Source organism: Equus asinus, chromosome 2, assembly GCF_041296235.1.
Source record: "Equus asinus isolate D_3611 breed Donkey chromosome 2, EquAss-T2T_v2, whole genome shotgun sequence".
Taxonomy (NCBI): domain Eukaryota; kingdom Metazoa; phylum Chordata; class Mammalia; order Perissodactyla; family Equidae; genus Equus; species Equus asinus.
The window spans coordinates 31,871,166-31,895,808 of record NC_091791.1 but is presented as its reverse complement, the minus strand read 5'-3'; the positions used below and the strand labels follow the sequence as shown (position 1 = coordinate 31,895,808).

General features: G+C 53.1%; 4 protein-coding genes across 8 annotated transcripts in view; all 4 read left to right on the top strand.

Moving 5' to 3' along the window:
* UBTD1 (ubiquitin domain containing 1) overlaps positions 1–7,464 on the top strand; it is a 53,563-nt gene extending 46,099 nt beyond the window's left edge. For 2 of the 3 annotated variants that reach the window (XM_014862719.3, XM_070486169.1), the window contains 2 exons: positions 4,760–4,987; positions 6,348–7,464. In XM_014862719.3, coding sequence (XP_014718205.1) covers positions 4,760–4,987; positions 6,348–6,733 — 614 coding nt within the window. In that variant the 3' untranslated portion in view covers positions 6,734–7,464. Of the gene's footprint in view, positions 1–4,587; positions 4,988–6,347 lie in introns of all 3 variants that reach the window. The other variant, XM_070486175.1, reaches the window with a different exon arrangement.
* A 1,065-nt stretch (positions 7,465–8,529) lies between these two features.
* Positions 8,530–18,620, top strand: ANKRD2 (ankyrin repeat domain 2). Its single transcript, XM_014862714.3, has 9 exons — positions 8,530–9,125; positions 12,535–12,639; positions 13,708–13,866; positions 13,966–14,073; positions 15,799–15,897; positions 16,251–16,349; positions 17,209–17,307; positions 17,414–17,512; positions 18,318–18,620. Exons 1-9 carry the CDS (start codon positions 8,958–8,960, stop codon positions 18,465–18,467), a joined length of 1,086 nt encoding a protein of 361 aa, XP_014718200.1. The 5' UTR covers positions 8,530–8,957; the 3' UTR covers positions 18,468–18,620.
* Positions 18,621–19,404: 784 nt separating this feature from the next.
* The window catches only part of HOGA1 (4-hydroxy-2-oxoglutarate aldolase 1), a 38,315-nt gene continuing 33,076 nt past the window's right edge, over positions 19,405–24,643 (top strand). For all 3 annotated transcript variants that reach the window (XM_014862723.3, XM_070486120.1, XM_070486134.1), the window contains exon 1: positions 19,405–19,615. In XM_014862723.3, the coding sequence (XP_014718209.2) occupies positions 19,405–19,615 (211 nt within the window). The remainder of the gene's footprint in view (positions 19,616–24,643) is intronic.
* C2H10orf62 (chromosome 2 C10orf62 homolog) lies at positions 19,484–24,556 on the top strand. The gene is made up of 2 exons (XM_014862725.2): positions 19,484–19,615; positions 23,451–24,556. Exon 2 carries the CDS (start codon positions 23,494–23,496, stop codon positions 24,202–24,204), a length of 711 nt encoding a protein of 236 aa, XP_014718211.2. The 5' UTR covers positions 19,484–19,615; positions 23,451–23,493; the 3' UTR covers positions 24,205–24,556.

Below are 24,643 nucleotides of genomic sequence, written 5' to 3'. Positions count from 1 at the left end.
AAGGGAGCCAGCACCTGGCCCACAGGTGCAGCGGCTGCCCCCTGCTGGCTCCGAGGTGCAGTGACCGCTGAGAAGGCCATGGCTGGGCTCCTGCTGCCCTTTTCCCATCAGCCCTTCCCTTCCCACCACCATCACTGCATTCTGATATTTTCAGGCTGAAAGGGCCAGCATGGAGGGTGAGGAATTTTTAAACCTCTGCATCCTGGGTGACTGCAGATGCTGTTAATACTTGGAGAGGGGGCCAGCCCGGTGGCGCAGCGGTTAAGTTCGCACGTTCCACTTCGGCGGCCTGGGGGTCACCAGTTCGGATCTCTGGTGCGGACATGGCACCACTTGGCAAGCCATGCTGTGGCAGGCATCCCACATATAAAGTAGAGGAAGATGGGCATGGATGTCAGCTCAGGGCCAGTCTTCCTCAGGAAAAAGAGGAGGATTGGCAGATGTTAGCTCAGAGCTAATCTTCCTCAAAAAAAAAAAAAAAATTGGAGAGGCTCACTTGCACTGTGCCCACTGTGGGTGAGCAGTCTGTCTGTGACAGTTAGGAAAGCGTGCTGCTGTCCGTGTGGAGGGGAGGGGACTCTGAAAGGGAGGTTTGCCAGCAAGGTATGCATGACCTCCTGAGATGATGACTTTGAACTATGACACCGCAGGGCTATGTTTATTTTACAGAGAGTGAGATGCACATACACAGTTACACTTCAGGTGTCCTGGGGTCACTAGTCCAGCAACCTCAATTGTGAGGAACAGGGCCAAAACCTGGCCATTTAAGGGTGAGAGGCATCTGAGCAGGAACAACAGATGTCCCGAAGCCTGGTCTCTTTCCTCGTTCGGAAACCTTTTTCTTAGAACCAGATGCTCTCGATTTCCACCGTGCCAGCAAGCTTTCCCAACCCTCAGCGGGTTAGGAGTGGCCCATCAGCTGTTCCTGACCTCTACCCAGAGGAGCAGCAGATAGAGGGAGAACAGCAAAAAGTGATATGTGGCAAAGAGGAAGGAGATGAGAAAACTATAGACATCAGCTTAAGAACTTAAAAAGCCCTGACATCCAGATCATTGAGTGGAGGGGCAGAAGTCCCATACCCCAGAGGGTGTCGCTGCATAATGACTGTGAATCCCGATGGATCAAAGCTCTCATTAGGGAGTCATCAATGCTAAAGGATCAAAGAGAGAAGGAGTCAGAAATCGTGAAGCAGAGCTACTTCCTTGATCCAGGCAGAAACACCTCCAGGCTAAACTTCCACAAAAAACACGTGGACAAAACTGTGATCTGCTGTTTCTCCAGTGCCTCCTTCCTGTCTTTCACACTTAAGCCTTTGATTGATCTGGTTTTGATTTTTGTGGCCGGTGTGAGGTAGGGATTCTGCTTCATGTTTTCCGATATGGAGAGCCTGTAGTCCCAACACCATTTATCAATAGTCAGTTGTAAAGAAAAGCCCCTGTGTTTCTCCACTGCTGCTCACACAGAATGCTTCCCAAACCAGTTGTATCGGTGTTTTTCCCACACCAAGCAATTCTCCAATCCTCTGTGGACCCCAATTAGTGTCCTACAATTCTGTTCTTTTCTGACACTACCCAGAGTTAGCGCAGACCCCACAGGTTAAGGGCTCAGTCCCACGAGACTGCCCCTCACTTCAGATGCCAGTTGTAAGTTGTGGGTCCCCAGCTTACCCACAGCTTCTGTCCAACTTGGCTACAAGTCAGAGGTTCCCATGACCCACTCCTTGGGTGAGATAATTTGCTAGAGCAGCTCACAGAACCCAGGAAAACAGTTTACTTACTGTTGCCAATTTATTACGAAGGCTGTTTTAAAGGATACAAATGAACAGGCAGATGAAGGGAGACAGAGGGTGAGGTCTGGAAGGATCCTGAGCACAGGAGCTTCTGTCCTCGGACTTGGGGTACACCACTCTCCTGGCACATGATGTGTTCATCAACCTGGATGCTCTCCAAACCCCATACTTTGGGGATTTTATAGAGGCTTCATCACATAGGCATGATCAATTGTTAACTCAATCTCCAGCCCCTTTCCCCTCTTTAGAGAGTGGGGGGTGGGGCTGAAAGTGCCAGGCCTATCACGGCTGGGTCTGTCTGGTGACCAGCCCCCATCCAGGAGCCCACCAAGAGTCACCTCATTAGGACAAAAGACACATGTATCACCGGGAAATTCCCTGGGCTATAGGAGCTCCATATCAGACATTCCCGTCGCTCAGGAAATGACAGGGTTTTCAGCGCTCTGTGTCAGGAACTAGGTCAAAGACCAAACCTTAGCAGGAATCGGAGGCAGAGGCCAATATATATTTCCTATTATTTCCCATCCATCTTACACACGCACACACACATGCACACACCCCATCTGCAGAGTTCCTTCTCGCTTCAAGCACATTTCTGTGCATCCTGGTTCTATTTCTGGGCTCTGTTCTATTCCATTGGCCCATTTGTCTCCCTGTTCCCGTACTACACTGACTATAGCTTTATAATTAGTATTATTAATGGTAGTGCAAGTTCTCCCACCTTATTCTTCTCTAGGAGTATCTTTGTTCCGTATAAACTTTAGAATCAGCTTGCCATGTTCCTGGAAAAAAAGACTCCCAGTTAGGAATTTTATTGGAATTGCATTAAATTTATAGATCAGGTTAGAGGAAAATGGACATCTTAATCATCACATTGGGCATTGCTTCATCTGCATTCTCCCTGTTGTATCCTTCTGGAAATTCTGATTAAAAATGTTAGACCATCTGAATTTCAATTATTATATTTTTCATTTCTAGAAGTTTTATGTGGTCCTTTTAATTTCTGGTTGGTCATTCTTTATAATCTCTTTTTCCCTGTTCATATTTTTAAGACTCTCTTATTTCTTAAACTCGTCATTTCGTAATCCATGTCTGATCATTTCCGTATCTGAAGTCTTTGTGACTCTGTCTCTTTGTCTGCCGATTTTGTTGGCTCTGACTCATGTTGCCTTGTTTCTTTGTATGTTGTGATTTTTTCCTAACTATGACCTTATTATTTATTTTCCTTGGAACTTTATCTGGGGAATTCTTTGAGGTCTCTCAAGTTGTGTTCCTACAAAGAGGATTTGCATTTCCTCCTGCTAACCCAGGAACACTTTAAATTAAATGTCTGGCTTTAGAGGTTTCTGCCTGCACAGGTGTTAGATTCCATTCTGACCTGAAACCCTCACTCTTGTCACTTAGCTTAAGGTGTGACCTTGGGCAAGTCCTTTAATCTCTTTGCCCCTGTCCCATGTCTATGAGAGAGTGATAACAATGCCTCCACCTAAGGCTATTCTAAGGATGAAATGGGATAATGTACATAGAACTTGCATGGGGTTCCATACACAATGGGTAGGCAGTGAGTGCCATTCTCCTCCCCCAAGGAGCCCCCTCTGCTGCTCTGCCAGTAGGGGCAGGCTGATGGCAGCCCCCAGCCTTCATCCTACCTCGCCTGTGGGGGTTATAGTGGGAGCAGAGTGCTTTAGGCTTCGATCCTGGGGCTCATTCTGCCTTCAGCTTTGAGGTGACTGAGCTTCCTAAAGCCTTTGACAGATGCTCCTGCCCTCAGTCTTGACCGCAGTCTTGAGTTGTCTTAGAGGCCACTTGGGACTAGGTAACAAGAAAGGTGACATTTCACAGATGGTTTTCTTCTTCAGATGCTGTGGGAATTTTCTGGCTGGTTATGATTTTTTTAAAAAAAATTCTTTGTAACTGTCTATATGAAAGACATTATGCTTGTTTATAATTTTTAATCCTGAGAATATACATTGACAGTAATATAAGTGTAAAATAAACAGAAAGTTGTATATTGGCATGAAAATGTTTTAAATTCTTTTTGTAACAATGAATATGAAAAAATAAATTTAATAATATGAACTCAACTGTATTGAAAAAATGGGAAAAAGGAAGCTGAAAGGAAATATGTCAAAGTATCAGCAGTCAGAAATGGTTACTTCTGAATGGTGAAATTCTTTCTCTCTCTCTCTCTTGCTCTCTCTCTCTCTCTTTTTTTTTTTTTTACTGAGGAAGATTTGTCCTGAGCTAACATCCATGCCAATCTTCCTCTATTTTTTAGTATGTGGGCTGCCGGCACAGCATGGCCACTAACAGAGCAGTGTAGATCAATGCCTGGGAACTGAACCGAGGCCACCAAAGTGGGACACACTGAATTTAACCACTAGTCCACTGGGGCTGGCCCTGAATGGTGGAATTTTTGAATAATCTTTCTTCCCCAATGGCAGCATGGTACAGACAGCGGTCCGAGGGTTGCCTTGGAAGTCAGAAAGTCTTGGGTTAAATTGGTACCTGTGTGGCCTGAGACAAATGACAAGCTCTCTGTGTCTTAGTTTCCCCATCTGTTGGGTTGTTTTGAGCATGAAATGAATAATGGGCCTAAAGTGCCTCGCCTGCGATCTGGCACAAGCTGGCTCCATAATGGCGGCAGTTATTATTTTTACACATCCATATTCTTTCCAGATTTTTAAAAACTGAATATGTACTTCTTTATAATCAAAGAGTAAAGTAGAAACTTAACAGCAGCAACAACAACAAAGGTAGTATACGCTTTGCTGACTGAAGTATTTTATATCCCCAGGGTGGATCTGTGCAGTTTCCAGAGTCTTCCCTGACTCCAAGGAAGGGCCCATAGACCTAAATACTTAGGAGCCACTGCAGTGGGGTGCTGGGCAGGGGAGAGGCTGGAGAGAGGGCGGACTGCAGCCCTGGCTTTAGAGATGCTGAGCCTCTCTCCCTTCTGTCCTGCCCAGGACGCAACGAGCCCCTGAAGAAGGAGCGGCTGAAGTGGAAGAGCGACTACCCCATGACTGATGGGCAGCTGCGGAGCAAACGGGATGAGTTCTGGGACACGGCCCCTGCCTTCGAGGGCCGCAAGGAGATCTGGGACGCCCTCAAGGCTGCTGCCTATGCGGCTGAGGCCAATGACCACGAGCTGGCTCAGGCCATCCTGGATGGAGCCAGCATCACCCTGCCTCATGGTGAGCGGGCAGGGCAGGGGCTTTCTCCCCACTGGAGGGAGGGGGCCATCAGTGCCATTTAGGGCAGAGGAGAGCCCGTGGCCAGCCGACCACACATCAGGCGTTTCTCTCCAAGCTGGTGGGTGGTGGAGGTGGCTGTTCACTTGTTCGTTCAGGCAGCTCTTCCTGAGCGTGGACCGCGAGCAGGACACAAAGGAAAGCCAGACAGCCACTGCTTGCCCCATGTGGGGACAGAAAGGCACCAACAAACCTCAAAGCAGTGTGATGAGAGCCATCTAAAGATTGCTTGGGGTGCCTTGGGATCCCAGAACATCAGAGATACTCACCTGTTATTGGGTGCTTATTGTGTGCTGGGCGCTGAACTAGAAGCTTCTGCTGCATATCTCACTTAAGGTCCTAACAGCCTTATGGGGCCATGTAAAGTGGAGGGTAACAGTGAAACTCTAGAGTCGTGGACCTCGGTTTAACACAAGTGTCTCCATTTCCTAGCTGTGACCTTGAGCAAGGAGCTTCTCAGATTTAAAGTCTCAGAGGCTCAGAACTGTAAAGCGGGGACCCTTACCTCATAGGACAGTTGTTAGGATTCCATGAGCTATGCCTAACATTGTTTAGTCCAGTCTCACACTTAGTAGGTGCTCAAGGCACAGTCAGTGTATTTCTATGTGCAATACGTTGTACATGTGAGGAAACTGAGGCCCAGTAAGGTGGAAGCCACAAAGAGCAGGGCCTCTGCTATCTCGTTCATCCTCGTAAGCCCAGCACCGCACACAGGTGCTCAGGAGAGAGCTGCTGAATGAACGAGTGGAGAGTTCAGTACTTTGCCAGAGTTGAACGAGCCAGCACCTGATGGAGCCGGAATGCCAGCCCAGGTCTTCCTGACTCGACCTTGAGCTCCTGCCAGCTGTCCCGAGGAGAGCTGACTGTAGGGTGGGTTTGGGAACTGTGGGGTGGCAGTGATGGGTATATTAGTTTGCTCAGGCTGCTATAATAAAATACCTCAGATTGGGTGGTTTATGAAACAACAGAAATTTATTTCTCATGGTTCTGGAGGCTGAGAAGCCCAAGATCAGGTACTGGCTAATTTGGGTTTGGTGACAGCTCTCTTCGTGGCCTGCTCACTGTGTCCTCACGTGGTGGAGGGAGAGAGCTCTCTGGTGTCTCTTATAAGGACGCTAATCCTATTGGATCAGGGCCCCACCCATATGACCTCGTTTAACCTTAATCACTCCCAATTACTCCCTGTCTCCAAATACAGTGACACTAGGGGTTAGGGCTTCGACGTACAGATTTTGGGCGGCCATAATTTAGTCCATAACAGTGGATCCCGAAGCAGACTCAGCCCACCCTGCCTTTCCCACAGGCACCCTCTGTGAATGCTATGACGAGCTGGGCAATCGCTACCAGCTGCCCATCTACTGCCTGTCGCCACCCGTGAACCTGCTGCTGGAGCACACTGAGGAGGAGAGCCTGGAGCCGCCCGAGCCCACGCCCAGCGTGCGCCGCGAGTTCCCGCTCAAGGTGCGCCTCTCTACAGGCAAGGACGTGAGGCTCAGCGCCAGCCTGCCTGACACAGTCGGGCAGCTCAAGAGGCAGCTGCACACCCAGGAGGGCATCGAGCCATCCTGGCAGCGATGGTTCTTCTCCGGGAAGCTGCTCACAGACCGCACGCGGCTCCAGGAAACCAAGATCCAGAAAGATTTTGTCATCCAGGTCATCATCAACCAGCCCCCACCACCCCAGGACTGATGAGCCCACGGACCCCTGGGCAGAGAGGCCGAGGAGGGCCTCTGCCAGGCTGAGAGGCCTCCCAGCTGGAGCACTAGGACCCCCGTCCCTGCTGCTGCCTTCCAGTGCTGTTCTTTCTTCAGGGGCACCTCCCTGCTGTATGGCTGCTGGGCGAGCCGTGAGGGACCCTGCCTCCCAGGGGCACTGTGGGCCACCAGTGCCCAGCACCCAGGAAGCAGCATGCTGTCACACACAGGCCTTGCCAACCTTGTCAGAGAAAAGGCAAACTGGGGCCCTCCATCCTGCCTCTCTCCTGTGGCGGGCTCGAGACACAAGGGCCAGCCTGGAGGCCCTGGAGCCCAGATCTGTCATCTGGTGCTGCCGGCTGTGCTCACTCCGGTTTTCTCCTCAGGGTCTGAAGCAGCTGCTGTCTCCTTCCCCTGCCCCCACCCCCTGACTCTGCCTGGGGCACAGTGCCAGTCCCCCGGAGGGGAGGGGACCGGACCGCTGGGGAGTCCCAGGGGCCGGGAGCCTGAGACCGGCCTCTGCCTCTCCCTGCCCGCAGCACAATTGGCAGAGATGAGGCGAGTGGCCGGACAGCTGGGCTGTTGTGGCAGGGGTCTGCACAGGGCCATCTCCTGGCTGTCACCCAAGTGGTGGGGGGTCTGCAGCCTGGTTGTGGCCCCACAGCAGGTCCCTGTGTACAGACGTATCTGCATATTTATCAATAAAGCCTTTTGCTCCTTGCTGTTGACTCGCCTGGCTTTGACTTCGGGTTCTCCTGCCGCTCTGTGGAGTCCTGGGAGCCAGTTCTGGTGTGGGAGCAGGTGGGTGCAAGGCCTCCCCCGCTGCTCCAGGCACAGCAGAGTACGGTGGAGCAATCCTTGAACGGCTAGCATTCCAGGCCCTGTGTTTTCCTAGGTCCTTAGGAAAAGCCACTCAACCTCTGAACCCACTTTGCTTTTCTTTAGAGTGGAGATGATGCCACCTGCCCTGCCTCCTTCCTCAGTTGCTGGGAGGTTTAAATGGGATAACCGATGGGAAAGTGCTTTGAAAACAGGCAGCATCTCAGGAAGGGGGCGTGAGTTACCTGCTGGTCCACTCCAGCTGCAGGAGCCACCCCGGGACTGAGGTGCGTGCAGAAACCCTGGAGATGCTGCACCCTTGGTGATGTTAGAGCAAAATCTCTGACAGATTTAGTTGATGAGCATGTGTTGGCTTGTCAGTGAGAGAACCAGAGAGAAAAAGGAGCCGATTCCTGCCCTTCGCGAGGGGAGAGTGTGCATATGAGCAGAGAGGGGAATCTCAGATGAGGTTGTTCAGCAAGGGGCAGGGCATGTGAGCATTCCAGAACCCCAGAGCCATGGCATCTGTGGTTCCCCGGCAGGTTAAACCGGGTCGAGGTGACCCAGGGCTCACTCCCACAGTTCCAGGTGTGGAAGTGAGCAAGTCCAGAGCTGCTTTTTCTCCAGTTGGGAGTATTTTTCTTTCTGAGTGAGCACGGCCAGTCCCCGGTCAGGGTGGCCTGACAGGGAACCCGGGGAGGAAAGGATGATCAGTCAGAGCTGGTGTCCTCGTCTGCTGGGCTTGGCACTACACTCTGGCCCTTTCAGTGGCTTCCTGAGACCCCTCTTGAAGCAAGACCCTGTAAGTCTTGCAGAGGCTCTGAAGACTTACCCTGATGCGGTGAGGCTTGTCAGGGACTAATGGATGTGCGGCCACGTGCAGTGATGCTTCACTAGGGGGCGCTGTGGGACCCCAGAGGCCACGACCTGCAGGAGCTGTGGGCGGTGAGGGAGGCAGCTGCCCTGACCCCCACCCACAGCCCTGGCACTCCAGCCCGGATGAGCAGATCTGCCTCTTTCCAGAGCCACCAGGGCCTGTTCACCAGACAGCCTGGGGACTCAGGCCCGTCTTGGCTTTCAGGCCCCCTCACTGGCACGGGCTGGGCACAGTTTCCAGGTGTCCAGCAGGTGGCACTGCCATCAGGGCTAGGGACAGCCAGCGGATCCTTTGTGCAGCCCAGCAGCCCTGGCTAAGGCCCAGCTGGGCCCAAGCACTCATTCAGGACCGTGGCTGGGCAGGCTCCTTCCTGCAGCCCGTGCTCTTGCAGTGCTGTGCCCTCCGGCTCCAATAGGCCAGGGGCTGGGGAGCCGACTGTCCCTGCCTCCCCCTCCTCCCTGGGGCTGCTCGGGGTGAAGGTGACAGGTGGGGGAGGCAGGTGGAGAAATGGGCCAGTGAGCTCATGGCAAAGGCGCCTGGTGGGGTGGGGGTGGGTGCCCTGTCCTATAAAGCCCCCAAGGCCCTGTGGCCTGCAGAGGCGGTTACAGACGGCACCATGGCAGACACTGAGGCCGTGCAGAGGGCCACGGAGCTTATCGATCAGCGGCTGGCAGAGGAGGAGGAGAATGAGGTATGGGCAGTGGTGTGGGGCCCCGAGGGCGTTGTGAGGAGATCCTGCTCTGCTGTTAAGGGAAGGGAGAGCCTGGCTGCCACACTTGAGGTGGGGAGGGGACAGGTGTTCAGGCTACTTCCATTCCTGCCCCAGGTGTTCCTGGCAGAGGGGTTTGCTGACAATGGGAGACTGAGGCTTCAGCCCCAAGAACTGAGAGACTGTGGGGTAGGCGAGCCAAGCTGGGCTCCCCGAGACTCTGCCCACCCACCTGGGCTTTGAGGAGATGGGCCAGGCTGCACAGACCAGGACAGCTGGGGTGCTGCCTGGGAGTGTGGGGCCCCGAGTTCCCCCAGTTGCTGGGTGGGAGGCTGGGACAGGAGAGACTCCAGTGTTTGGTCCCTGAAGAAGAAGAGAGTCTGGGAGGAGAGCAAGGAAGGGACACTGGAAAGGGAGGCATGGGTTTTCCCAGGACTGCCAGCCACACTTGGGGAGGCCTTGGGAGCGTGGGGCTCTGGACAAGGGCATTCTCTCTGGGATAAAGAAGTCGGGGGAGGAGGGTGTGGGCTTGTCTTATCCTTCATTTTATTTAAACTAATACTTGCCCTAGAGTCTGCTCCACCAAGCACCCGGTGCTGTGAGGAATGAGAGGATGGGTACCAGGCCTCGTGGTACCCACCCCTCATTCATTTTAGCCAACGTTTGTTAGGTGCATGATCAACTAAGAAACAAGGCAGAGTGAAGAAATGGTGAAATAGAGGCGTTAAATCAGAAGTGAAGGAGCACAGAGGGTGGGTGAGTCATTCCGACTGTGGGACCTTGAAGACTTCTCCCTGGACAGGATGGCATTTGAGTTGGGCCTTCAAGGATGGTGAGTGGAGATCAGGAGCGGGGAGGGTATTCCAGGCTAGGGAAACGACAGGCGCTGACGACAGGGTGAGTGGAAGCGTGACTGTCGTGAGAGAGTCTGGTAGTAGAGGCTAAGGCTGGGAAGGGAGGCAGGGCACCAACCAAAGAGGGCCGTGTGAGAGATTTATTCCGTGGGCAGTGGGGAGCCACTAGATGTTGGTGAGTGAGGGAAAGTGGTGCCATCTGACCTATTTTAGGAAGGCAGCTCTGACAGCCCTGAGAAGGACTTCTTGGAGCTGGAAGGACTGGCCCTAACAGGAATGGGAGGGAGGAGATAAATCAGTTTAGAGGTAGACTCCATTCAAAAAAGGCAGAGGGACTGAATGGGGGTGAGAAACATGGAAGGATCAGGACTCCAGTGGAAGAGGAGATGAGGACCAGGGAAGGGGGGGCCAGGATTGTGGGGGAAGAGCTGGGCATGAGCCCATGGAGCCCTCGCCAGGGCATCCCTGGATCTCCAGGAATCCACATAAGGGCATGTGCACGTGGGCTGGCCAGTGCCAGGCAGGTGAGTCATGCTGCTGTGCCATTTCTGGAGGGCTGCCACTGTACACAGAGACCTTCAGCAAGGGGACACAGAGCAGTCCTCATCCACTCATTCATCCAACTAATATAGCAGCAAGGCTGTCAGGATGCCAGGTGCCCGCAGAGCCAGCCTTCCCACTGAGGGCCTCCCACGTGCCAGGCCCTGTGCTGAGCACCGGACAGGCATCCTCTCGTTCAATCTGTACAGTCATCTCTGAAGTAAGGTGGAAGTTTTGTTTTGTTGGATCTCGTGAACCAGCAGCCAATTCAGTAAACATTTATTGAACACCTACTGTACGCAGCTCACGAAGACAAATCTGAAGCAGGTGGCTATAGAGTCTGGCTAAGGCATGAGTGGACATTAGAGTCCCCAGTAGTTTCCACCAGGCCCCAGCCCAGCAGGGTTCTCAGAGGAGAGCTGCTGTCCAGCTGGCACCCCCTTCTCGGAGTGGGAGGAGAAGGGAGGCCCCCAGGCCAGCCCAGGGGCTGGGGCTCTGTTGTGGGGGCTTACTGGGTCAGGTCACCACTGAGGACTTAGGGGTGGGCAGAGATGCTGGGCCCACCTGCCGTCATCCATTAGCTCATTGGTTTACTCTCCAAACATTGGCTGAGCACCTACCACGTGCTGGGCCCCGTGATAGGGATACCAAGACGATTAAGACCCAAGCCCACCCTCTGGATGCTGCGTGAGAGCCCAGCCAGGGTCCCACATGGGACAGTAGCTGCAGCCCTAGGTTGTCCCTTGTCCCTGGAAGAAGATGCAGTGTTTCAGGTGAGGCCAAAACTGGGGAGACCACAAACCACATAAGCCCAACATGGACGGGAGAAGCCAGTGGACAACAGGACCTTTGAAATAAAGCCCTCAAGATGACCCTTGAAGAGTCTAACACCGGAGCACAGTGGGAAATACAAAAGGCAGCTGAGAGCTCTGTAAGGACGGCCTTTCCTCCCCAGATGCCGTCTTACTCAGCACCCGCCAACCTCACTAATGTCCCTGGTGCATGGGGACTTCAGAGACAGGGGCACCAGCACTTCACAAACAGTGGTTTCCTTTAGAAGAGAGAAGGAGGCCGGGAGGAAGTAGCCCAGGCAAGTCGGAGCTATGAATGGAGAGGGGAGTTGGAAGGAGTTCCACCCACCTTATTACAAGGAGAATCAGGTTAATACTTAGAGTTTACTTCAAGCAGAAAGCTGGGGGCTGTGGCTCCCAACCCTCAGGTTCTCTGGGAGCAACAGTTTCCACGCTCTAGGATTTCATGGATCAGTAAAATCTGAGGGAAAAACGTTGGTATCTGACATAAAATTGCCAAATTTTTGTATTGCCAAGTAAGCCCATTTAAAAGATAACTATCATCTCTTATCACTATTATCTTCTCAAAGTGAATTTTTTTTTAGGAAGATTAGCCCTGAGCTAACATCTGTTGCCAATCCTCTTCTTTGTCTTCTTTTTTTTTGCTGAGAAAGACTGGCTCTGAGCTAACATCCATGCCCATCTTCCTCTACTTTATACGTGGGACATCTGCCACAGCATGGCTTGATAAGCAGTGCGTAGGTCCACACCTAGCATCCAAACCGGCAAACCCCGGGCCACCGAAGCAGAATGTGCAAACTTAACTGCTGCGCCACCAGGCCAGCCCTCAAAGTGAATTTTTAAGGCCAAAAAAATAATAATAATAATAATATCATTGCTTGAAAAAGTGAATATATTTAATTCCATGAAAACTCACTCCAGTAGCCTTTATTCTCGTCTTGCTGGGGAGCCAGGACAGTCAGCGGGCAGGTGATTGAGCTGGAGTTGGAGTGAGGCTGAGGTGGGCAGCCTTGCTCTGGACTGGAGCCCTCCAGGAACAGTCAGGCGTGGGGCAGATGAAGGGCTGTGCGGTCATGTAGGAGGAGGTCCTTGGGGGATGCCCTTGGAGTGGTTGGGGGAGAGGCCACCTTCCTCCCCAGGTGCTGCAGGCAGGCCCCAGAGCATGGCCTCTCCTTGGCTCACCAGAAACTCCGAGGAACCACCCATGGAAGGAAGCTGCCCATGGACAAGCTGGTGTTGGAGGATGAGAAGAAGCACGGAGCTCAGAGTCCGGCCTTACAAAAGGTTAAGGTAAGTGCAAGGAGAACCCAATGTCTGCGCTCAGGGGACAGGCCACGCAGTTATGGCCCTTCTCCTTCTATTGTGGTCCAGAACCAGCAGCTCAGCACCCCCTGGGAGCACGTCAGCAGCATCTCAGCCCCACCCCAGACCTGCTGAGTGAGAATTTGCACTGTACAAGATCCCAGGGGACGCTTTTTGGAAGCCCCGGTGATGAGGCAGTCATACAACAGGGCATGCTGCAGGTGTTAAGGGGCTGCGGGAGGCTGTGTGTGCTGACAGAGATCTCCATACTGGTAAGAGAAAGCCAGTTTCCAGACCACTATGTGGAGGATGACCCCACAGGACACATGTCTGGAAGGGCATCAACCAGGGCCATGACAGACCTTACCTCTGGGAGACATTTTCTCTTCATACCTTTTTAGGCTTCTGTATTACTTTTATTTTTTACTTTTAACATTAGTTATGTATTACTTTCATGATCATACGCACAGAAATGGAATTGCATGGAGAGCTTATTCGGACCCTATTGTGAAGTCCTGGGTTAAGAATTGCCTCTTGGGGCTGGCCCCGTGGCCGAGTGGTTAAGTTCGCGCGCTCCGCTGCAGGCGGCCCAGGGTTTCGTTGGTTCGAATCCTGGGCGCGGACATGGCACTGCTCATCAAACCATGCTGAGGCAGCGTCCCACATGCCACAACCAGAAGGACCCACAACGAAGAATATACAACTATGTACCGCAGGGCTTTGGGGAGAAAAAGGAAAAAAATAAAATCTTTACAAAAAAAAAAAAAAGAATTGCCTCTGAGGTTCCCTCATCAACTCCCCACCCTATGCGGAGCCTTGAACCCTGGCGGTTTTGAGGCAGCCCCCTCAAGCCTCCCGTGGCCCCTGATCTGAGCCGTCCGTGTCCCAGTCTCGTCTGCTTCTCCTCATCTTCGGCAGGAGAGCTAGACCTGGATTCTTTCTCTCTTGAGATTGTCTCCCCATCCTCCCGCTCAACCCTAGATCGAGGTGAGAGGTGGAGCTAAGACCCCAAACTCTATGCCCCAGCACTGGGGTTGATGGGCCATCGCCACGCAGGGCCAAGAGCGCGTGCGCAAGACATCCTTAGACCTGCGGCGGGAGATCATCGATGTGGGCGGGATCCAGAACCTCATTGAGCTGCGGAAAAAAAGAAAGCAGAAGAAGCGAGAAGCCCTGGCCGCCCCACAGGAGCCGCCTCCGGAGCCCGAGGAGATCGTAAGTGTCTTGGGGAAGACACCTGTTTGGGCAGTGGGAGCCTGGGAGGGCCTGGGATCGCTGGGGGCCATTCTCCACGGCTGCACTCACGCCCTCCAGACTGGCCCCGTGGACGGAGAGACATTCCTGAAAGCCGCTGTAGAGGGCAAAATGAAGGTCATTGAGAAGTTCCTGGCCGACGGGGGCTCCGCGGACACCTGCGATCAGGTGATGTTCCCACTGGCCCCCGCACCTGTGCCTGCCTCCCTTTCTGCGTTGCCACCCCCACCCCGCCCACTTGTGGGCCTGTTTGAGAACAGGCATTGGGTGTCCTTTGGGAGGAGGGCCCCTCAAAAGATCTGAGATGCCCTCTTCCCCACACAGGAATTTATCTAAATGCTTAGACCCTTTTCAACTTGAACCACCTCTAGAGTAACAAATGTTGCGGGGTTTTTTAGGGAAGAAAGAGAAGTGGAATCAAATAAAAAGAGCCCAAGACTAGGAGATTTGGGCTTGAATCCCATCTCCACCACAACCTAGCTATGTGACCTGAGGCTAGGCCCCTCACCTCTCCATGCCTCAGTTTCCTCCTCTGTAAAATAGCCTATTTCCCTCAGAGCTTATTATGGGGATCAGATGGAATATTACCTCGATAAGTATTTATTGAATGTATGAAAAAACTATAAAGCACATATTATTTTTGTGTCACATTGTATAGTATCATACTTCCTTTTTAAAATTATTTTTATTTTATTGTGGTAAAATATATATAACATGGGGCTGGCCCATTAGCATAGTGGTTAAGTTTGCATACTCTGCTTTGGCGACTGGGGTTCGCAGGTTCGGATCCCAGGCGCAGACCTAGGCCCTGCTCATCAAGCGATGCTGTGGTGGCGTCCTATATATAAAATAGAGGAAGACTGGCACGGATGTTAGCTCAGAGACCATCTTCCTCACACACACACACACACATAAAATATATATATATATAACATGAAATATGCTTTTTAAGCCATTTTAAGTATACAATTCAGCGGCATTAATTACCTTTGCAATGTCGTACGACCATCACCATTATTTTCAAAATGATTCTATCACTCATTGTATCTCTTTTTGTTTTCCCTGAAACTTTCTCCTTCACACTTCATAGGGTGCTCTCTCGCACTCACCTCCTGGGATTAAGCAAATTAATGGTCACCCCCTTCAGCCTGTGTTATCGTAGTCTTCGACTGCATGTCCTTTCCATTCTTTAGACTCCAGAGTCTTAATCTTCTTGGTCTAAGCCTCTCCTACCTCTGAGCACTGTGCTAGGTGCTGGGGGTACAAAAAAGAAAAAGGCAAGGGTTGAGAGTAGCTTGGAGACTGGTGCAGAACCAGATCTTTAGAATGTGGAAAGGTATTCCTGCTGGTGTGAGTGTTTCAAGAGACCAAAGCAGAAAGCCGACTGCTTTGGGAAGGGAGGAAGTTCATTCCTTCTTTGAATCAGTACTAGGGGTGCACCTGCCGGTCTTGGCCCTGGGCTAGGCACTCGGGAAATAGAGTCAAGTGAGACTCAGCCCGCTCTCAAACACTCTCTCACAGTGGAGCGTTGCCTGGGCCCTGGGGAACACCTCTGGCCCAGAGCTTTCAAGAAGACAATGGCACTTGAGCTGCATCTTGTTGGAGTTGCAGGAATTCATCAAGCACTCACAGGGAGTGAGGGCCAAGTGGGTGTTCCGGCACAGGGAACAGCCTGTGCAAAGGCCTAGCTTCATGTGCTTAGGGGTAGTGAGAAGGTCGGAGTCCCCAGGATAGAGGAGGACTCCAAGGCTGGGCAGGATAGAGCATAAAGGAGCTGGCAGACATGGAAGATATGGGGACCCAGCACAGGGGTCAGAATCGAGCTGGGGTAAGGCCTCTGTCTCGGCTTGGGTGGGAGATGAGGTCAGGCCTTGACAGTCTCTCTGGGGACAGTTCCGTCGCACAGCACTGCACCGAGCTTCCTTGGAGGGCCACATGGAGATCCTGGAGAAGCTTCTGGAGAGTGGGGCCACTGTGGATTTCCAGGATCGGGTGAGCAAGAGGGCAGGTATTGGGTGGGAGGTGAGTTCAGCACCAATAGACTTCCTGGGACATAACCTGGGACACAAACAGGTTGCCTCGGGGGCCAGGCCCCACCTCTAGTGGGTTGTATGACCTTGGGCAGGCCTCATCTCCTCCAGGAGCCTCCTCTGTAAATCTGGCTTGGACTGGATGGGCCCCAAGTGTTCTTCTGCTCTGCTTGATCCACCCAGGCACTGGCGTGCCCCTGGCCCTTCCCTGTACCCTTCCCCTGGATGTCTCCCTGCCCTCTTGGCTGGGTTCCTTTCCCCCAGGGCACTTTCTTCTCTGAAGCTCTGCAATTAAGCCCCACCCTTCCCTTCTAGCTGGACTGCACAGCCATGCACTGGGCCTGCCGCGGGGGCCACTTGGAGGTGGTGAAGCTCCTGCAAAACCGAGGGGCAGACAGCAATGTGAGGGATAAGGTGAGGCAATAATGCTCACAGATATTGGGGTGGCTGTGTGGCAGGAGGGTTGGAGCTAGAGGGGAGAAAAGCCCAGGAAGGCAGGAAGGTAGTGAGCTAGTCTGGTTTCTGGAGTGGCTGCAGAGTCTAGGGATGGGTGCCTGCCATCACCTGCAGGCCCTTCGAGACCACCGTCTGGAGACAGGAGCAGGAAGAGCAGACGAGAAGGGAGGAGAAGCGATCCACTATCTTGGAGGCTCTGGGACCACCCCAAAGATGCAGGATTTGTTCATCCATGCAATCCTTCATCATCCTTCTATCTGTCTGTCTGTCCATCCATCCATCCATTCATCTATCCATTCACTTATTCATTCGTTCACTTATTTATTCATCCACAGTTTTTCTTCATTTGTTCCTTTGTATGTAACCTTGAACAAGTGACAGCCTCTGAGCCTCTATTGCTCATCTGTAAAATGTCTTACAGAGAATAGATTAGATGGGAAAATGTATGTAAAATAACTATTTATTCAACATAAGGCTAATGTTTTGTGAGCTTTTGCCGTGCCCATCACATAGTCATCTCTCCATAAATAGCATCTATTATAATTATTAAAAGAAGGACAGAAGAGTAAGCAGTTGCTCGCAGCTGAGTGAGAGGGGACTCATAGAAGGCTTCCCAGCAGAGGTGGCATATAAATGCTTCAGAGTTAGACTATTGGATAGGATGGTGGGGAACTGTAGCATTCCCTGCCCCTCCAGGGCTCAGGCCTTGGCACAAGGACTGGGGGAGGGATTAGGCTAGAGTTAAGACAGCCTCCCTCCCAGAGGCACCACAGTCCAGGCCCCTTCAGCCAGCAGTTCCTGCTTCCTCCTCACCCAGCTGCTGAGCACCCCCCTGCATGTGGCCGTCCGGACGGGGCAAGTGGAGATCGTGGAGCACTTTCTATCCCTGGGCCTAGACATCAATGCCAAAGACAGAGTGAGTGTCCGGGTTCCCTCTTGCCCAGCCCCACCGTAGGGGCACAAGCAGCCTGAGGGCTCCCACATGCCCATTTGGGCCATGCTGAGTGTCACCCTGGCTCTAGGAAGGGGACAGTGCCCTGCACGATGCCGTGAGGCTCAACCGCTACAAAATCATCAAACTGCTGCTCCTGCACGGGGCTGACATGATGGCCAAGAACCTGGTGAGCTCCCTCCTTCCCTGACTCAGTCATCCATGCGCACTGCTTGCCCAGGCCCTGTGCTGGAGGCTCAGAAGAAATGCAGAAGTCAGCAAGACTCAGCCTGCCTGTCCTTGGAGCAGTCACAGTGGAGGGTCTTTCTGGGCCCCTGGGGGTTCGGGGCCCACCCAGCTTCCCAACTCCCTCCATGTTCCCCTATGTCCAGATGCAAGTGCAGAGAAACAGCCAGGAGGGGCAGTAAGAGGACCTCCCAAAGACCCCACATGGACCAAAGGGGGCCCTAATGTCCAGGTTTGGGGAGGCCAAAATCCTGGAGGGACAGAGCTGCAAGGAAGCTCAGCACTTAGTGGGCATGACCCTTCCTAGCACACTGTGTTGGTTCCCAGTGTTCCCTGAGTTCTCAGGACCCTGTGTCCCCTAGTCCAAGCTCTTCCTTGGAGTCCAGAGAAATCACAAAAGGGAGGAGTATGGGTAGGGGTCCCCCTGACTCAAGAGAGGCTAAGGGGATAACAGATAAGTCAGGAAGATATGGGAGGGTGCAGATGAGGGCTTCTCAACCCAGCATCATTGACACTTTGGGCTGGGTAATTCTTTGTTGTGGGGGGAGCGTCCTGTGCATTGTGGGATGTTTAAGCAGCATCCCTGGCCTCTACTCAAGAAGCAAATAGTACCTACTCCCTCAGTTGTGATAACCAAACGAGTCACTGCACATTGTCAGTTGCTCCTTGTTGGGAACAACTGGTGTAGATAAGGGCACCTCATGGTACAGACTTCTGCACAGTGACCAGATCTCCTCTTGGTTCCCCAGGCAGGAAAGACCCCCACGGACCTGGTGCAGCTGTGGCAAGCTGACACCCGGCACGCTCTGGAGCACCCTGAGCCAGCGTTAGAGCAGAACGGGCTGGAGGGATCTGCTGAGAGTGGGCGGGAGACCCCGCAGCCTGTGCCAGCCCAGTAAACACCTGCCCCAGCCCAGCTGGGCACCTGGCCTGGCCTCCACGTGCAGCTGGAGGGTCATAAGAATGGCCCCTAGAGCCAGCCCGGCCATTGCTCTGTCCACGACCCAGGAATGCCCACAAGCTACCGCAATAAAAAAAAATCATTTTTGCTATGTGTGATGTTTGTTTCTGTTTGTGTCTGAAATGTTTCAGAAGGAAGGAAGCCTGGGAGCCAGGATGGGCTCAGGGGCGAGGGGAATTGGAGCCCTCTGGCCCCCCTGAGCCAGCCCTTTGCTTTTTTCTCCTGAGGTCTCTTCTTGCTTCTTCCCTGCCACACCGCCTCCCAAGTCCCAGCATCAATCAGCTTTGCGACGCCCTTGTCCTGGGCCCCCCTCCTGGTGACTGCTGTCCTGTGGGGCTGTGTGTGGCCAGCACAGGCCTGTCACGTGGCAGCCTTGGCAGGAGGAGCCTGGCAAGGAAGTGGGGCAGCCAAGGGGCGGTGATCACAGGCAGCTTCTCACCCAGCCCTGCTGTGCCTCCCACAGGGCAAGGCCGGCTCAGCCAATCGGCTCTGGCAACTGCGGAATTGCCAAGTGGAAGCTGGCGAGCTCCTGGCTTTAGGGCTGGGAATTGTGGGAGGAGGGCCCAGGCCCCACTGGAGACACCCTTTAGTGTTGGGACCTCAGAAACCAGCCCTCTGTCTGGCCAGAGGGACACTGGGTTGTGGCATTTCTTCACCTGCTTCCCAGGGAGAAGGAGGACCCTCCCCCCCACCCAGGGGCCTACACGCCTAGCCTCTGACCCTGAGGACACAGCCCAGGCCTGCCCCAGCGCCAACAAGTCAGGGAGCAGCAAATATTTAACTAGACACATTGATCATTAACAGCGGTAGGAAGGAGCCCGAACTCAGTCTCCCTCCTGGGCAGAGACCAGCTGGGCCTTGGGCCTCCTGTGGAGATGCTGGGCGCCCCAGTCTGGTCCTCTGTGAGGCAGGGTCTGAGCAGGGGCTTGTCCAGGAACATGGGGGGCTGGGCATCAGGGGAGGGGAGGAAGGTGGACATCACAGGCATCTACCCCCCTGTGACCACCCCCTTCACTGCCACTGCAGAAGTGGATTATGGGAAACTGGAGGAGAATCTGCACAAACTGAGCACCTTTCCCTTCCGAGGTAAGTGGGGCCCGTCCACTGTGGGAGTTGGAGGGGGGACGTGAATGACCCCTGTTTCCTCAGCCAGAGGCCAGAGGAGGGTATACAGGCTCTGTCGACAGGGACAGTTGACCCTGTGCTCAGCTTCACTTGGGTACCCTAGGGGTCATTTTATTGTGGGAGAGCAACAACGGGCACTGGTCTGGAGTCAGGAGACAGGTGGGAAGCTACCAGCTGTCCTGTGACCTTGGACTGAATCTCTCCTGCCTCAGTTTCCCCAGCTGTAAACTGCTGGAGTCCTTTCTTAGCTGAGTGTTATTGTGGGGATCAAACTAGATAAGGGGTGTGAAAGCCCTTGTCAACCACGCCCTGTGCCAATGTGAGGGCAGCCGGGGGCCTCATCTGCCTCAAAGCCTTGTTCGCACTCTCTCTGCTGGGTGAAGCTCCCCTTGGCAGAATTAACTTCTTCTCTTCTTGATCCTCTGAGTCGTTTCCCCCTTTACACATGGGCCTCCCCTCTCTGAGGTCAGGAACCGGATCATATTTGTGACTCTCAATGTACAACACAGCTGCAGGCACAATAAATGAAAGCAGAAGCAGTGGCACGTTCCTCCCATCCGGCCCCGCCCACCCTCATCCCTTACCCACAGCTCCCCAAGGTGGTCCTCTCAACAGGCCCGTTTCACAGAGGGGAAGCTGGGGCTTAGAGTGACACGGCCACTTGCCCAAGGTCGCTCAGCTCATAAATGGCTGAGCTGGGGTTTGAACTGGGCGTGACGGCACGGCCATGCTCTGTTTCACTCCACTGCACCGACTGCTGAGTTGCCAAACCAGATGGCTTCAACAAACAGAGTCTGGTGGGCACCAGCGTTGGGAATGGAGTGGTTCCCACTGGGGCAGTGCAGTGGGGCCGTTAAGAACACAGACTCTAGAGTTAGATCGCAGCTCTGCAGACTTCCGGGGAGATGATCTCTCTCAGCCTCAGTCTCCCCATCTGACACATGGGAGCAATAAAGCCCATCTCATAGGATCGTTGGGAGAAAAATCTGAGAGAATGCAAGTGAAAGCATGTTGTCAATTGTAAAGAGCGACGTATGTCAGAAGATATTGATCCAAAGATAACAATTATTAGAATGGCAGGACAATTGGCATTGTGGGCAAAGCTGCTTTGGGACAGTGACCACTGGCCTGACTGAGCTCTCATTCACATCTCAGTGCTGAGGTGAGGTGACCCTTCCCTAGGGGATGAGCAATGCCCTGTGGACACCCACGTGGAGCATTGACAAAAACTCTAGGGAAATTTCTGCTGGGGCTCAGCTCACTGCGGCCTGAAGGTGTGGGCTGAGACCTGGTTCTCTTGAAGTAAAGTGGGAAGCTCCTTAAATCTCTATGAGGAGAGCAGGCTCTGCTTTGCCTTCCGGGTTCAAGGAAGTGCAGGGAGCGGAGAGGCTGGACTCCGCATCTGATGTCTGCCTGCCACCCAGAGAATCCACAGAGACCCCCAGCTCTCTCTGGACCCTTCCTCCTTCTGCCCCGACTCCTGCAGAGGGTGTGGGGGTGCCCGGGAGTGCAGGCTGCGGTGGGTTTGGCAGCTGCTAGTCCTTCTCTCATGCAACCCACGGGGTGCCTGCGCCCACCTCATCTCTTCTGGAAGGTATTGCCTGAAACTGTGTAGCTCTTTTTTATTTTTAAAATTTTTTAGCAGTGTAAATTTGCACTGATTATTTTGAATAGAGTATACTTTTTAATATTTATTTATTTATTTATTTTGAGGAAGATCAGCTCTGAGCTAACATCCGTGCCCATCTTCCTCTACTTTATATGTGGGACGCCAACCACAGCATGGCTTGCCAAGCTGTGCCATGTCCGCACCCAGGATCCGAACCGGCGAACCCCGGGCCGCTGAAGCGGAACTTGCGAACTTAACCGCTGAGCCACCGGTCCGGCCCCAAGAGTATTCTTTTTAAATAAAACTTTTTTTCTTTTTTGGCACTTGGACTAACATCTATTGTCAATCTTCTCTTTTTTTTTTTCCTTTTTCTCCCCAAAGCCCCCCAGTACATAGTTGTATATTCTAGTTGTGGGTCCTTCTGGTTGTGTTACATGGGACACCACCTCAGCATGGTCTGATGAGCGGTGCCATGTCTGTGCCCAGGATCAGAACCAGTGAAACCCTGGGCCACCGATGTGGAGAGTGAAAACTTAACCACTCGGCCGCGGGGCCGGCCCTAAATAAAAGTTTTAACTAGAGGCTGGAGGGTGGAGTTGTTGCAGAAGGGCCATTCGGCCATGAACTCACACCCAAAAACAACTTCAAAGATGAACTTTGAATTGTTATTTTCAAATGAGGTTGGTAGATGACCTCAGAGCTCCTCCAGCAGGACTGGGGTGATACTGTTCCCCGTAAAACTTTAAGCTTATCTCTTATTCCCTTGGTATGTAGAGCAGACCATGGTTTCTTGTAATAAGACATTATATTTTCATGTATATTAAGTCCATTACTTTGTTAAATAAAATATTTTGTTTAAAATATCACATTTGGGGCCTGGCTCCATGGCCGAGTGGCTAAAGTTCCGCATGTTCCACTTTGGCAGCCCAGCTTCGTGGGTTGGGATCCCGGGCACAGACCTACTCCACTCACCAGCCACGCTGTGGAGGTGTCCCACAAACAAAAAAATGGAGGAGGATTGGCACAGATGTTAGCTCAGAGCTGATATTCCTCAAGCAAAAAACAAGAGGAGGAGATTGGCAGTGGATGTTAGCTCAGAGTGAATCTTCATCAGCATAAACAAACAAATAAATAAATAAATAAAACAGCACAATTATTACAACCCTATTTGGGCATTTCTTTATTATTTTTTTAAATGTGTTAGATGGCTCTGGGAGGAAAAATAGAGTGGCCCAGGCCTGTTTCTACCCTGAGAGGCCCTGGGTATAACTTGGGGTTGTGGACCAAACTCTGAGTTGTTGGAACCTGTGGAGAGCCTGGCCAGAGGGCCACCTGTTCACAACCTGAACTGTGCCCATTTATTGGGGGAGGGAGGCACATTCTGGGTTTGCAGGTACATCCCTAGGCAAAAGGTAGCAGCCCCCATCCTGGAACGGCCCCAGGCATCTGGGACACGGTGAAATCTCTTGTCCTATCACTCTGCCTTCTCAGCCCACTGCTTGTCTCCCCCCGATTGTGACCTTATGTTCTTCGAGAATGAGCTCCTTCCTGGGTCTCTTTTCCTTCTAGACTCTGCTCCATAATGGGGCTGGAGGCTGCAAGTGGGGTTGGAATGTGCTGAGCTGACAACAGGGGTGGGCCCCGGATGGAGGGACACACTGGCCTCAGGTGGCCAGGAATGGATGCCAGCCTAGCCAAGGGGGTTCTTCAGCCATGGCCAGCCTGACCCAGCAGTCTCTACCTCCCGGGGTCACCAGATTGGGAGGGAGAAAAACCAAAGACTAGAAGATAAGAAGGACTGAGTTGCAGAATAGGTCACAAGCAGAAGGCAAAAAGGACTGAGAGTTGGGGAAGCTGCCCTTCCACTGACCTTGGGGACAGCTGTCAGGGTGGGAGACAAGTCCTTGACCTCAGGCACTGCCTGCCAGGCTAGATGTGAGGGTTGCTGTGGCTTCTCCCCACCCTGCCCCACAACCACCTTCCTCACAATGGGGTTCATTGCTGAGGCGGGAGGGGCATCCTAGGGAGGGCGCAGCAGGGAGCCTGCCCACCAGACACCCTCAGGGAGCCTGCCCTTTCAAGCATGCACCATACCATCTGGGCTTCCTCACTCCCAGTGTGCTCTTAGCTCTGCCTGCCTGGGGTCCTGGAGACCTTCTTGGAGCTCATCCAGCAACCATCATGCAGGGTGGTGCTGGGGACTGCCCTCTTACTCGGAGCTGGAGGCCTCATGCTGTGGATTCAGAGGAAAAGGAGAAGGAAGACAGCCTCTGAGTCAGCACCAGATGAGCATGAGCCACCAGAAGGCCGTAAAGCAAAGAATGAGGACTGGATCAAATCTCACTTTAGCCGCCTTTCCGAAGAGAAGCTAGCTACCTGCAACAACATCGCCAATGCCAGCAGCAGTGCCACCGCCCCCCAGCCTAAGGACAGTGGGGAGGCCAGCACCACGATTCGCGTGGAGACCTTCACCACCAGGCAAGACAGGGGCACAGGTCTTCACCAGGAGTCCTTCACCAGCAAGCAGAGGATGTCTGGGACCTCAGTGGTCAAAGAGACCCACAAGGAATCTGGAAAATCCTCATCCACAGATGAGGCCACTTGGGCTGCCGTGTCCGCCTGTACCAAGGAGATTGACACCAAGGGGCAGCAACTGGCTAACTCCATGTTGCAGCGTGCCACAGTTTACCAGAACTCAGGCCACCTGGAGTCCAAGGACATCAACCAAGAGGAGCTGAAGGCCCTCGAGGAGGTGGAGATAAAGCTGAAAGGGAATTTCCTCACCCAGCGGGAAACCACCGTAGCTGGTGTGAACCACACACACGCCTTCCATGGCCATACTCACCATGGCCACCAGGGTTACCCAAGCCACCCAAGCCACCAGAGCCACAGCCTGCCCAACCGCAGCCACCAGACCTACCACCCCTTTGAATCCACCTAACTATGGATGGAGACGCCCCTTCCCCCAACAGGGCTGGCACACAATCACAGGCCCGTTTTCTCTCCTATGGGGCAAACTTTGTAGCCCAGGGTGAGATGCTGCCACCCAAATCCCTTCTTCCTCAGGCCCCCACAGGGGTCCTGGGCCCCTTCGGCTCCATGAGTGGGGTCTGCCACAGAGAATGGCTCCTGATGGAGGGAGAGGGGAGAGGAAGCGAAGCAGCTGAGACAGACTCACGGGCCCCTGAAGACTCACCGAGAGAAGACAGACGAGGCAGATCCCAGGAGCAGCTGAGAGCCCCACACTGATGCCAAATGCCTGGAGCTGAGCCAATAAAGCCTTGTATCCCCTCACTCTGAGTCTGGGGGCTCTGTGGCCAGCCTCATGTCTGGGCAGGGATGGGGGCAAGAAGGTCCTCTTTTCGTGATCCTTGGCCTGG

Bases quoted from the DNA above. Each gene is read 5' to 3' on its own strand.
- ANKRD2 (XM_014862714.3), top strand. From the start codon at position 8,958: ATGGCAAAGGCGCCTGGTGGGGTGGGGGTGGGTGCCCTGTCCTATAAA. The intron at 12,640-13,707 runs GTAAGTGCAAGG...ATCGCCACGCAG, and splicing joins CGGCCTTACAAAAGGTTAAG to GGCCAAGAGCGCGTGCGCAA. The intron at 14,074-15,798 runs GTGATGTTCCCA...CTCTGGGGACAG, and splicing joins CCGCGGACACCTGCGATCAG to TTCCGTCGCACAGCACTGCA.
- C2H10orf62 (XM_014862725.2), top strand. From the start codon at position 23,494: ATGCTGTGGATTCAGAGGAAAAGGAGAAGGAAGACAGCCTCTGAGTCA.